The 12,508-nt window shown below is 53.0% G+C and overlaps 1 protein-coding gene across 1 annotated transcript; it reads left to right on the top strand.

The window, feature by feature from the left end:
* Positions 1–850: 850 nt before the first annotated feature.
* On the top strand, positions 851–11,985 carry MON1A (MON1 homolog A, secretory trafficking associated). Its single transcript, XM_036267540.1, is given in 7 exon segments — positions 851–961; positions 964–1,130; positions 7,389–7,528; positions 8,932–9,417; positions 10,005–10,770; positions 11,490–11,637; positions 11,736–11,985. Coding segments are annotated over 7 exon segments (1,959 nt in total). The 3' UTR covers positions 11,877–11,985.
* The last annotated feature ends 523 nt before the right edge of the window (positions 11,986–12,508 follow it).

Here is a 12,508-nt window from a genome sequence, read left to right as displayed (position 1 = left end):
TTTTCTCTATTTATCTTCAGACAGAGTGAGAAGGAGGGAGAGAGAAATATCCAGGTGAGAGGGACACATCCACTGGTTGCCTCTTGCAGGACCCCAACCAGGGCTGGGGACAAACCGCAACAAAGGTACGTGCCCTTGACCATAATCGAACCCATGACTCCCTAGTCCGCAGGCCAACGCTTTAATGACTGAGCCGGACTGGCCAGGGCCATTGGCTGATTCTTGTATGTGCCCTGACCAGTGATTACACCAGCAACCTGTGTGTGTGTTTGGGGGAGGGTAAGTTTGGAGACCCTCTAACCAACTGAGCTACTCATGCAGGGCCAGATATTAGTGTTGTGATTTTTGTTTTTTAAGTTTCCCAGGTTATTATGTGCAGTCAGATTTGAGAATTACTATTCTAAAGCCTCATACTATTATGTTAAAACGTGGTAAAAGGTTTTCTGTTTTGTTTTGTTTCAGTAGCAACTAATGTGCCTACATCCTTTACAGCTAGTGTGGTAGGACCTACTAATGACATTTATAAAGCTCCCCAAACTTGCAGGGTCCTTCCACAATCAATGAAGGAAACCATGCCAACCTCTTTCTCCCTTGAAATAAACCTCTAGTTGTCTAGGGCGGCGGGGTCGGGGGTCTGGGTCTCTGACCCATTCGGCATAGGGGCTCGGAGGACGCGCTGGGCTGGGCCAGGTCGCAGGAAAACGCGGTGCCAGGTGAGACAGCCCTGCCCAGATCACGCCCCGCCCCCAGTTCAGCCAGAACCCGTCGCCCCGCCCTGGCCCCGGCCCCGGCGGCCCCGGCCCCCCCCCCGCACGCTGGCGACTGTGCTCTGCGGACTACATTTCCCATAATGCAGCCTGGGGGCGGGCAGGGTCGGGCCAAGCGGCTGGAGCCGGGCCTCTGCCGGGAGAGGCGGGTGAAGGCAGTCTTCCTGGGCCGGCAGCCGGGCGAGAGGCGGTGGGAGGGGGCGGTGGCCCACGCTGTGGCCATGTCTGTGTCCGCAGGGTGTCGTGGCCCCGCAAACCTGCGATCGCGGTCCGGTCCTGGCCGGATACCAGTGCCCTCCCGGGGGTCCGGCAGAGGGCAGTGACCGGCAATCTCTGTGCGTCCTGGGTCCCCCGGAGAAACAGGTAAGTACGACTGCCAACCCACGTGGCCTGGGGGCGCTGAGAGACTGGAGAGCTGTCATCCGTGGAGGGAGGGGCCTGAAGATGGGAGGTGGGGGGAGGGGTCCTGCGGTCTGCGCTGCCTTTTGCCGTAGGAGGACTGGTTCTCTCCGGGGTCCCTTAGCCGGTTGGCCCCCAGTTGGAGAATACAAAAGGAGAGGCCTGGAACCCATCCTTTGGCTGGGAGGGCGAAGTCCTGTAGAGGGCAGTGGTCAGGAAGGACCCGGCCCACAACACACACATTCCGCCAGCAGACTTCTCTCAAAGATCCGTAAAGGTGACTGGGCTGAGCGGGGCAGCTCCTGAAAGTGTCTTGGAGCTTGAGACTTTGCCTACAAGGGTGCTCTGGCTCAGATAATTGGACTACCCCTTGTACTGGCTGAGCCACCCTTTCTGGGACGAGTTTGCTAGGGAGGGTGAACAGCCTTTGTCAGAGAGGAGAGGGGCTACTAGCAATGACTAGTTCCAGGCCATCCTCTCAGTGTGGAATAGGCATTCTGCTGAAGCACCTACAGCACAGCCTCACTTGGGCCCTGTCTGCCACCCACCCATGGATCCTGGCACCACCCTCCTGGGAGGCCACTCCTCAAAGGGTCAAGGTTGGATGGAACACTAAGCAGGAAGAGGGAGCCGGTAGGGAGGGGCTTTTGCAAGGTCCTCTACCCTTCAGGGCAGGTGCCTGAGGGAGAAAGGCACAATAGGCCTGATTGAGTTAACCTGCTTGGTGGCATTGCTCCTGTCATAGCAGAGCACTTTTAGGCAAAGTAGCAAGTCCTGGGGGCTTCTAGAGAAGCTGCCTGAGGAGGAGCCCAAAGGAGCATCTGGGACTGGTTCCAAGAGACCACTTTTGCTTAACTGCTTCAGGCTTAGCCTCCCAGGAGCTTCAGCTATCCAGATTATGGATCCAGTTGGGGGTTGGGGTAGGTTTTGCTCCCTGCCTAGTTTCCAGGTTAAGTGTCCCAAGAACTGTTTGCTTAATCAAGGGTTCTGGCTGGATCCCCAGAGTGGCCTTGGAGATGCTGAGATGTCACATGGTCTCAGGTGGCAGGGGAACTGTGGTGAAGGAGGCATCCACTAGCCCTGGCCAGCTGGCCCTGCCTCCACTCCATGTGGGTACCACTCAGCCAGGCTTGACTCGGTCATCTGAAGCCCACAAGGGATCAGTGGGGAGTGGCCCCTTGGGGCATCGAGTAAGCTGCTATAGACTGTTTGGGTTTTTGAGCCAGCAGTGCAAGGCCACAGAGCAGGAACATGTGACAGACCAAGGAGTTCAACATGAGAGAAACTTCCAGGAGCAGCAGAGAACTAATGATCTGTTCTGGCAAATCCAGGGCCCATGAATAGCCAGTTAGCCTGGAGGAACTCTCAGCCCTAGTCCCATAGACAGCTCTTTGGCCCAATATCACAGGTGGGTTACTTCAGCCCAGAGCCACCTGGCTTTACAAGATCAGAAGCACATTTTCCCAGGCCAGTTCACTCTGGGCCTGGCTCAGGGTGAACAAACTCAAAGAACTGATTTACGTGGCAGAGACCACCGGATGGGTCCGTGTATAAGTACAGTTACACATGGTCTGAATAATCATGATGTGTGAATGAATGGCAGCAGCTGAGTGTACAGTGCCTACTCTGTGCCAGGGTGATCAGATTACATGAATTATTTCATTTAATCCTCCACAACCCAATGAATCTGTATTATCATTGTCCCCATTTTATGGACGAGATAACTGAGATTTATAAAACCAAACCTGGTTAATCCTGGTCCCTTTCCAGAGACATTGTTCCTGAATACTTGACTACTAGCAAGGACAAGTCTTTCCTACAGGCAGGGTCTCCAGAGGCTACATTGTAGCTGGGTATTCTTTTACCTTCTCACTTCCTAAATTACTTATCTGGCAAACATTAATTAAACTCCTCCTGAGTGTGGAGCTGACATTCTGAAATGTATGGCAGGTCACAGGGTGACCTTCAGTGTAGAAGAATAAAGCAGGGCAAGGGGTAAGAATCAGGGATATTGGAGGAAGGCTTCTCTGATAAGGTAACTCTTGAGCAGCAGGAAGTGAGAGTCATGTAGATTATCTAGCCCAAGCAGTGGAACAGGTGAGGTGGGGGTGGGGCAGTGGGGGTGGGGTTCCAGGCAGAAAGTTCAAGGGAAAAGTTCTGAAGTGGAGTGCTTAGGATTTCCATTTCCATCATACTTAAGGAAAGCCATGATGTCAGTGTGGCTGGGCTCATGCAAAATGAGCTGGAAAAGGGGGCAGGAGATGAGGGCAAAGTGATAGAGGACGGATGGAGGGGGCCCTGTGCAGCTCTGTAAGGAAACTGGCTTTCTCACCAAGTGAGGTGGAACCCTTACTGAGTCGTGAGCAAAGGAACTACGTGACTTCTGTTTCAAGAGCATCACTTCGGGTGCTGTGAGTAGGATAGACTACAGGGGCAAGGGCAGAAGTGAGGAGACTGGCCAGAAGACGGTTGCAACACTCTCCTAGAGAGAGAGCAATGGCTTAGGCCATTGCGGTAGTGGAGGTGATGAGAAGTAGTCAGATTCTTGATTTGGACATTTCCCCTTAGCCTCCGTAATCCATTCCACAAAAGTTGGACATTTGTCTAGCATCACTAATTTAGTGTCTGTTTCCCATTATTTTATTTTATTTTTGATATGTTTTTATTGATTGTTTTTTAGAGAGAGGAGAAAAATCTATCAGTTGCCTCCCAAATGTACCCCGACTGGGGACGACTGGGGATTGAACCCACAACCTGGGTATGTGCCCTGACCAGGAAGCAAACCAGCAACCTTTTGGTGCATGGGATGATGCTCAACTGAGCCACTCCGGCCTGGGTACTTTCCCATTATTTTAAATTTTTTTTTTTTTATCCTCACCTGAGGACATTTCTCCATCCTTTGTTCAGACAGAGAGGGAAGGAGAGAGGAAGAGAGAGAGAGAGAAACATCGACGTGACAGGGACACATCGAGTGGCTGCCACCCGCATGATCCAACAGGGCCGGGGACAAACTGCAACTGAGGCATGTGCCCTTAGCGGGAACCGAACCCGGGTCTCCCTGGACTACAGGCTGATGCTCTAGCTGCTGAACCAAACCGGCCAGGGCTTTCCCATTATTTTAAATGGGAAAAAGCATAATGCTTCCCTTATCAACCCCAGAGCCTCAATTTTCTTTTTTTTTTTTCTTTTTTTTTTTAATCCTCACCCGAGGACATTTTTCCATTTTTTGTTCAGATAGAGCAGGAGGGAGAGAGAGGAAGAGAGAGAGAGAGAAACATCGATGTGAAGGGACACATCGAGTGGCTGCCACCCGCACGACCAACCAGGGCCGGGGACAAACTGCAACCGAGGTACATGCCCTTAGCGGGAACCGAACCCGGGTCTCTCTGTACCGCAGGCCGACGCTCTAACCGCTGAGCCAAACCGGCCAGGGCTCTTTTCTCAATTTTCTTAAATGGCACTTAAACACAGGGGAATATATGCCTGATATATGCCCAATAAATTATAGTGTTAGAATATAAAACGCTTAAAATATTTCCTCCTGATCAGCAGGCAACATGTGTGGCTTTGAACCAATTTCATGGCCTCTCTCAGTACCTGCAGCAGACTCAATCAAGTTAAGCCCCTCTTGTTGGCACTCAGTGATCTTCCATCAGTTCTGTTTGGAATGTAATTTGAGGCTTTAAATACACATACGTTGTTTAAAATGCAGATTAAGTTTTGATAATGTAAATATACATTTTTCTTTATAAACAGAAGCTGAATCAATACCTGTTTGTTGTATTTGTCATCTATTGCTGCGGAACAAATTATCCCAAACTCAGCAGTTCAAAACAACAATAAATATGTATCCTCTAATACAATTCCTGTCAGGAATTTGGGAGCAGCTTAGCTGAATGGTTCAGGCTCGGGGTCTCATGAGGTTGCAGTCATCAGAAGGCATGACTGGATGAGATGATTTGCTTCCAGGCTTGCTCACGCATATGACTGGCGCCGTTTGCAGGTTTCAGTTTCTTGCTATGAGTTTCTCTGTAGCACTGCTGTGTCCTCACAACATGTCTGATGGCACCACCTAGAGAGAGTGATCTAAGAGAACAAGGCAGAAGCCACAATGTCTTTTATGACCTCCCCTCAGAAGTCACGTGTCATTTTCACATTCTCCTGTTGGTTACATAGATTAGCCCAGCTCCGTGTGAGAGGGGAGTACACAAAGGCATGAATACCAGTATTGAGGCTCACTGGGGACCAAATAAAGGCTGGCTACCAGGGCTGGGTATTAAAAAGCAAGAGGCATTCTGTGGGAAAATGTTAACTAGAGAGACATGGCTGGGTGTGCCTGTGTTCTGGAGTACAGCCGACAGGACTTGCTGGTGGTTCGGTATATGAGGTGTGGGGAAAATAGAAGCATGAAGGATGATGCCAGGGTTTTCACTGAACAACTGAAAAGGTGAAATTGTCTTTCACTGAGATGGAGGAAACTCTGGGCAGAACAACTTTTTTTTTTTTATCCTCACCCGAGGATATTTTTCCATTTTCTGTTCAGATAGAGTGGGAGGGAGAGAGAGGAAGAGGGAGAGAGAGAGAAACATCGACGTGAAAGGGACACATCGAGTGGCTGCCACCTGCACGACCAACCAGGGCCGGGGACAAACTGCAACCGAGGTACATGCCCTTAGCGGGAAGCGAACCCAGGTCTCTCTGGACCGCAGGCCGATGTTCTAACCGCTGAGCCAAACTGACCAGGGCAATACTTTTTAAAATATTTTTTCTTTATTGATTTGAAAAAGAGAGGAAGGGAGAGGGAGAGAGAGAGAAACATCGATAAGAGAGAACATCGATTGGCCACCTCCTGCATGCCCCCCCCAGGGATCCAGGCCACAATCTGGGCATGCACTGGTGACACCCTGGTGCATGGGTTGAATGCTCAACCACTGAGCCACACTGGCTGGACTTATATACATTTTTTTTTTTTTATCCTCATTCGAGGACACTTTTCCATTTTTTGTACAGACAGAGTGGGAGGGAGAGAGAGGAAGAGAGAGAGAGAGAAACATTGACGTTAAAGGGACACATCGAGTGGCTGCCACCCGCATGACCAACCAGGGCCAGGGACAAACTGCAACCGAGGTACATGCCCTTAGCGGGAACCGAACCCGGGTCACTCCGGACCACAGGTGGACGCTCTAACCGCTGAGCCAAACTGGCCAGGGCCATTTTTTTTTTTAATTAATTAATTTTTTTATCCTCACCCGAGAGCATTTTTATCTTCAGATAGAGCGTGAGGGAGAGAGAGTGGAAGACAGAGAGAGAAATATCGACATGAGAGAGACACATCGACTGGCCACCACCCACATGACCCCAACCAGGACCGGGAACAAACTGCAACCAAGGTACATGCCCTTAGCTGGAACCGAACCCGGGACTCTCGGTTCTGTGGGGCCGATGCTCTAACTGCTGAGCCAAACCAGCCAGGGCTATATACATTTTTTTAGAAGACTAGAAGGAGCCCTGACCTGTTTGGTTCCACAGTTGGAGTGTTGGCCCAAGGACCAAAGAGTAGCGGTCCGATTCTAGTGAATGGCATGTACCTCAGTTGCGGTTTGGTCCCTGGCCCTGGGAGGCAACCAATTAATGTGTCCCTTTCACGTCGATGTTTCTCTCTCTCTCTCTCTCTCTCTCTCTCTCTCTCTCTCCCTCCCTCACTCCCACTCTATCTGAAGATAAATGGAAAATTATCCTCAGGTGAGGATTAAAAAAAAACACACAAAAAGACTAGAAGGAAATGCACTAAAATGTAAACAGTGAAAGATCCTGGTAGGAAAATGACATATTTTTTTTACAATTTTTTTGTACTTTCCAAGTTTTTTACAATGAATAGATACCATGAATTTTTCCTTTTATGATCAGGAATAGAACAACATACTTTTTTTTTTCTTAAATATGTTTTTATTGATTTTAAAGAGAAGACAAGCCCACAACCTGGGCATATGCTCTGGACCAGGAATCGAACTGGTGACCTTTTGGTACATGGGACATCACTCAACCAACTGAGCCACACAACATAATTCATTTTTCAGAGGGGAATACTCAGAAGCCATTCCCAAGAGGTTTGAGTTAGCTGGGTCCTAGTGAGGGACACTTAACCACTGTTAATTATGCCATTATTCCCTGCCAACAGCGCCTTCTCCCTTCCTCTGGATGATGCCTTTGTTTGCCCCACAGGAGAGCCCAAGGGATGGCTGCTGATTTGCAGCGGAAGAGAAGCAGCGAGTACCCTGATGGCACATTGGCTCCTTCTGATGGGCAGAGTGTGGAGAGAGCTGAGAGCCCCACACCAGGACTGGCCCAGGGAATGGAGCCAGGTACGGGTGGGTGTGCACAGCTGACAGCTAGTGCAGCCTCCAGGGCCATCGGATTCCCACCCACTCTTTCCCTCCCACTCATTCATGTATGTGTTCAGCCACTCACTGGGTATTTGTCAGATGCTGGGGGTACTGCAGGGAACCGAGCTCAGTCTGCTTCTGGCCTTCCTCTGCATTTCATGCTGGGCCATTCGCCCTGAGCTGTCTGGCTGCCAGCCCAGCCCTTCTCCTATTTCCTGTGTCTACAGTGTACCTGCCTGGCTCCTCCCCGCTCAGCTCTCAGCAAAATGTCACCTCCTCACAAGTTAGTCCTGCTCTGTACAGAACACTAGTTATTTTGTAATTTTATTTTAATATTTTCCCCCTTTATTGATTTTAGAGAGAGAGGAAGTGAGAGGGAGAGAGAGATAGAAACATCAATGAGAGAAAACATTGACTGACTGCCTCCTGCAGGCCCCCCCACTGAGGAATCAAACCCACAACCTGGGCATGTACCCTGACTGGGAATCGAACCGACGACCCCTTGGTATATGGGTCGATGCTCAACCACTGAGCCACACTGGCCGGACTGTAATTTTATTTTTTGTGTATGTATTTATTGCCCATCTCTCTCCTCCACAGATTGTGAGCTCTTAGAGCACAGAGCAGTTGTATCCCCAATGCCTGGTACAGTGCCGAACTCAGAGAGAGACCCACAATATATCTGTTGAACTATTTTGGCAAAAAAATCAGTAGAGGAAGACTGACATGGTCCCTGGGGAAATCACAGGCTAATGGGGCCATTACAGTGGAGTGGGCCAGGAAACATGGCCTTCTCCCAGGGGAGAGTCACTGAGCACAGGAGTTGTTCCAGCACAGGTGAGGTGCTGGGCACACAGCAGTGAACAACCAGGTTCCTGTCCTTGGGGAAACCCCATAACTGACAAGTATCACAGGAAAATTCTGGAGGGAGATATAAAGTGCCTGGGATTGGAGGTTAGGTGAGGAGGCAACTAACGTCTTTGCTGAGAGCAAACAGAGAAGAAGCCAAGCAAGGAGATGGGGTGTCGGGCAGAGGGAACAGCAGGTGCAAAATCCCTGAGGTAGGTAGGGGGGCATTGAGGGTGTCCAAAGAGCAGATGGACAAAGGCCAGTGTGGCTGGGATGGACAAGGGCTATGATATGAGAGTGAGAGAGGCAGGCAGATACCAGCTGTCCCCATAGCCACAAGGGGCCTGGGTCTTATTCCCCGTGTGACGGGGAGCCTGGGGGCCTGTAAGCTGCAGGCAGTCAGTAGCAGGAGGGAAGAGTGACTTGCCTCATCAAGACAGGCAGTCAAGCTAGAATATGAAGGAGACATACCTTGCTGGTGAGGTGGTCTGCCAATGGCTACTACTCTAAGCACCAGTGCTTTTGGCCGGCAGGTGCTGGGCAGGAGGGTGCCATGTTTGTCCATGCCCGCTCGTATGAGGACCTGACTGAATCGGAGGATGGGGCAGCTCCTGGGGAGAGTCCCAAGGAAGGTGCTGGGGGTCCATCACCGCTGCCGGCAGACATGCACCAGATCAGCCAGGACTTCAGTGAGCTGAGCACCCAGCTGACAGGTGTGGCCCGAGACCTCCAGGAGGAGATGCTGCCAGGAAGCTCTGAGGACTGGGCGGAGCCCCCAGGGGCATCTGGGAGACCAGCTACAGAGCCCCCCAGGGAGGGCACAGGGGAAGGGGATGAGGAGGAGGCTGCTGAGGCCTGGCGACTGCACCAGAAGCATGTCTTCGTGCTCAGCGAGGCAGGGAAGCCTGTGTACTCCCGCTATGGGTCAGAGGAGGCCCTTTCCAGCACAATGGGTGTCATGGTGGCCCTGGTGTCCTTCCTGGAGGCTGACAAGAACGCCATTCGTTCCATCCACGCAGGTGAGCCACCTGGAGGGGGGCTGGAAGGGCTTCCCTGGCCAGGGTTAATTCACAGCAGGTTTTGTACTCCCAAGTCCGTCCGAGAAGGATGGGCTGTCCTGTGTGACCAAGGGCAGTCCCTCCACTCACTGGGCTCCAGGTCGTCATCTGAACAGGGACTAACAACACCGACTGCCTCATAGGGCTGTTGTGAGGGCCAAAGGTGGCTCTGATGTGGGCTTTGCCTTTGGAGAGGGTGAGAAGCCTGGAGAGGTTACCATAAAATCCCAGGTCCGGAGCCCCAACCAGCTCTTCTTGCCATTTAGCACAAGAATGTGTGTTTTTCTTTAGTGCTTTCCGCGTTTCAGCTAGTTGTAGGGACAGGCCTGGATCCCCCGGGAAAGGGGGCCGTGAGCTGCTGTTTTCCCTCATCGTCCTGAAGCCCCTACTGTGCAGAGCTTTGAGGGAGGGTGGAGAGGACGCGGAAGGCGACTAGCTGCCAGAGACGAGGCTCCCTCCCAGAGAGCTGGATGAGGCCAATCCAGGAGGGCTTCCTGGAGAGGGACTGAAGCTGACATCCCACCCCCACTCCCTCACCCCACCCCCAGATGGCTACAAGGTAGTGTTCGTACGCCGGAGCCCACTGGTGCTGGTGGCGGTGGCCCGCACGCGGCAGTCGGCGCAGGAACTGACGCAGGAGCTGCTCTATATCTACTACCAGATCCTGAGCCTTCTTACAGGTGCGCAGCTGAGCCACATCTTCCAGCAGAAGCAGAACTACGACCTGCGGCGCCTGCTCTCGGGCTCAGAGCGCATCACCGACAACTTGCTGCAGCTCATGGCGCGAGACCCCAGCTTCCTGATGGGGGCGGCGCGCTGCCTGCCCCTGGCCGCGGCCGTGCGCGACGCCGTGAGTGCCAGCCTGCAGCAGGCGCGTGCGCGCAGCCTGGTCTTCTCCATCCTGCTGGCGCGCAACCAGCTGGTGGCGCTCGTGCGCCGCAAGGACCAGTTCCTGCACCCCATCGACCTGCACCTGCTCTTCAACCTCATAAGTTCCTCCTCGTCCTTCCGCGAAGGCGAGGCCTGGACGCCCGTGTGCCTACCCAAATTCAATGCGGCCGGCTTCTTCCACGCGCACATCTCTTACCTGGAGCCGGACACCGATCTGTGCCTGCTGCTTGTCTCCACCGACCGCGAGGACTTCTTTGCGGTCTCTGACTGCCGCCGCCGCTTTCAGGAGCGCCTGCGGAAGCGCGGAGCCCACGGGGCGCTGCTGGAGGCGCTGCGCACGCCCTACTATAGTGTTGCCCAAGTGGGCATCCCTGACCTGCGCCATTTCCTCTATAAGTCAAAGAGCTCAGGACTCTTCACCAGGTGAGGGAGGGCGCGAGAGACACTGCTTGAGAGAGACAGGATTGGGGAGGGGGCGGGTTGGGCCTGAGTCCTGATGCAGTGCTGAAACTGAGGACCCCTCTAGGAACCGACCGACACACTGGGTCTGTTTTACTCGGATACAGGGACCCAGACTCCCTATCACCCTACTGTCCATGGGCATACACCTCTCTGCTTTGTTACCCAGACGGCCTGGAAATGCCCAATACACCCAGGGAAGGAAGCGGGAACAGAAGTCTCTTGGGTCTCTTGCCCTGGAGCAACTTTGCCTTAGGGGTTACTTTGGTCCAGCCCAGGATTCAGAACTTCTCCCCTCCTCCAACAGAGGGGCTGGGGCAGCTGTGTCTGCCTCTGTCTCTCCTTTACCCCTTTTGGGGTCCAGACTTCCCAGTTCACTGTCCTATTTCAGACCTGTCATTCTGTCTTGAACTAGATGTTCAAGTCAAACTCAGATTGACTGCTCTAAGGGAGGGTCACCGAAAATGCCATGAACTTGGGAGAGGGAGAACAGGCCTCTAGTTTGGGTGGGCTCAGCCCTTCCTGGGGAGTCTTCTGTGATAGGGAGATAGTGCCCTGTCCTGGGGGAGCATTTGGAGGGTAAGACACATGGTGGAGTCTCCTTGGCTAGGAATAGGTGTTTTTAGATGTCCAGGGACGACAATGCAAGTCATGCGTTTGCAAATCCACTCCCCCACCTCCAGCCCTGAGATTGAGGCCCCGTACACCAGTGAAGAGGAGCAAGAGCGGCTACTGGGCCTCTACCAGTACCTGCACAGCCGAGCCCACAATGCCTCCCGCCCACTCAAGACCATCTACTACACAGGCCCCAACGAGAACCTCCTGGCCTGGGTAAGACGGCCCTGGGATGAGCTGGGCTTCATCAGGGTCCTGGCAGGGACCACAAGGAGTGTCTAATTTCGATGATCACCCTGTGTCCCCTCCTTTAGGTGACAGGTGCCTTTGAGCTCTACATGTGCTATAGCCCCCTGGGGACCAAGGCGTCAGCTGTTGATGCCATCCATAAGCTGATGCGCTGGATCCGCAAGGAAGAAGACCGCCTCTTTATCCTGACGCCCCTCACATATTGATGAGGATGTGTGTGAGCCATGGAAGCCATGGGAACCTCCAGGCGGGGCTGGCCCTCTCTTGCCCAGGCAGCAGGCAGGGACTGTGGGTTGGTGTGTCCATTAAAGTGCTTTGGGGAAAACACACATTGGGCCTTGTTACTGGTTCTTTTGCTCACCCACTCTCAGATACAGACACCGGATCCTCCTCCCTAGCCCCTGCCATGCTTCCCCATGCACAGGGGCACATGTGCACCGGGGCCCCTCTCCTTCCTCAAACAGCATCAGGCCACACGAGCTCAGAGTTGGACTTTGGGCTTGAGCTGTTTTCATTCAGCTGAAGTCCTACCACATGCAAAGGTTTCTCTAGCAGCCCACTGGCTTTGCACCCCATAGCCCCACCCCCATACTAAGTCCGAGCCTCCTGGTGCCTCCCCTCTCTCTTCTAGGTGGGGCCACCATCCATGTGCCTGAAAGGACCACCTTACCACCCTGGAAACCCAGGCTGTGGCTCTGCTCAATGGGCTGCTATAGCTCGGCGGGGTAGAGCTGAGTGAGATGGGGGTAGTCAAGTGGGGAGAGTCTGAGCCCTGGTACAGCTGGGAGCCCAGGAGGCTCAGCAGTGAAGGCCCAGCCTCCTTTACTCTACCATGAGA

The sequence above is a fragment of the Molossus molossus genome, unplaced genomic scaffold (genome assembly GCF_014108415.1).
Source record: "Molossus molossus isolate mMolMol1 unplaced genomic scaffold, mMolMol1.p scaffold_m16_p_18, whole genome shotgun sequence".
Lineage (NCBI taxonomy): Eukaryota > Metazoa > Chordata > Mammalia > Chiroptera > Molossidae > Molossus > Molossus molossus.
This window is presented reverse-complemented; position numbering and strand designations above follow the sequence as displayed.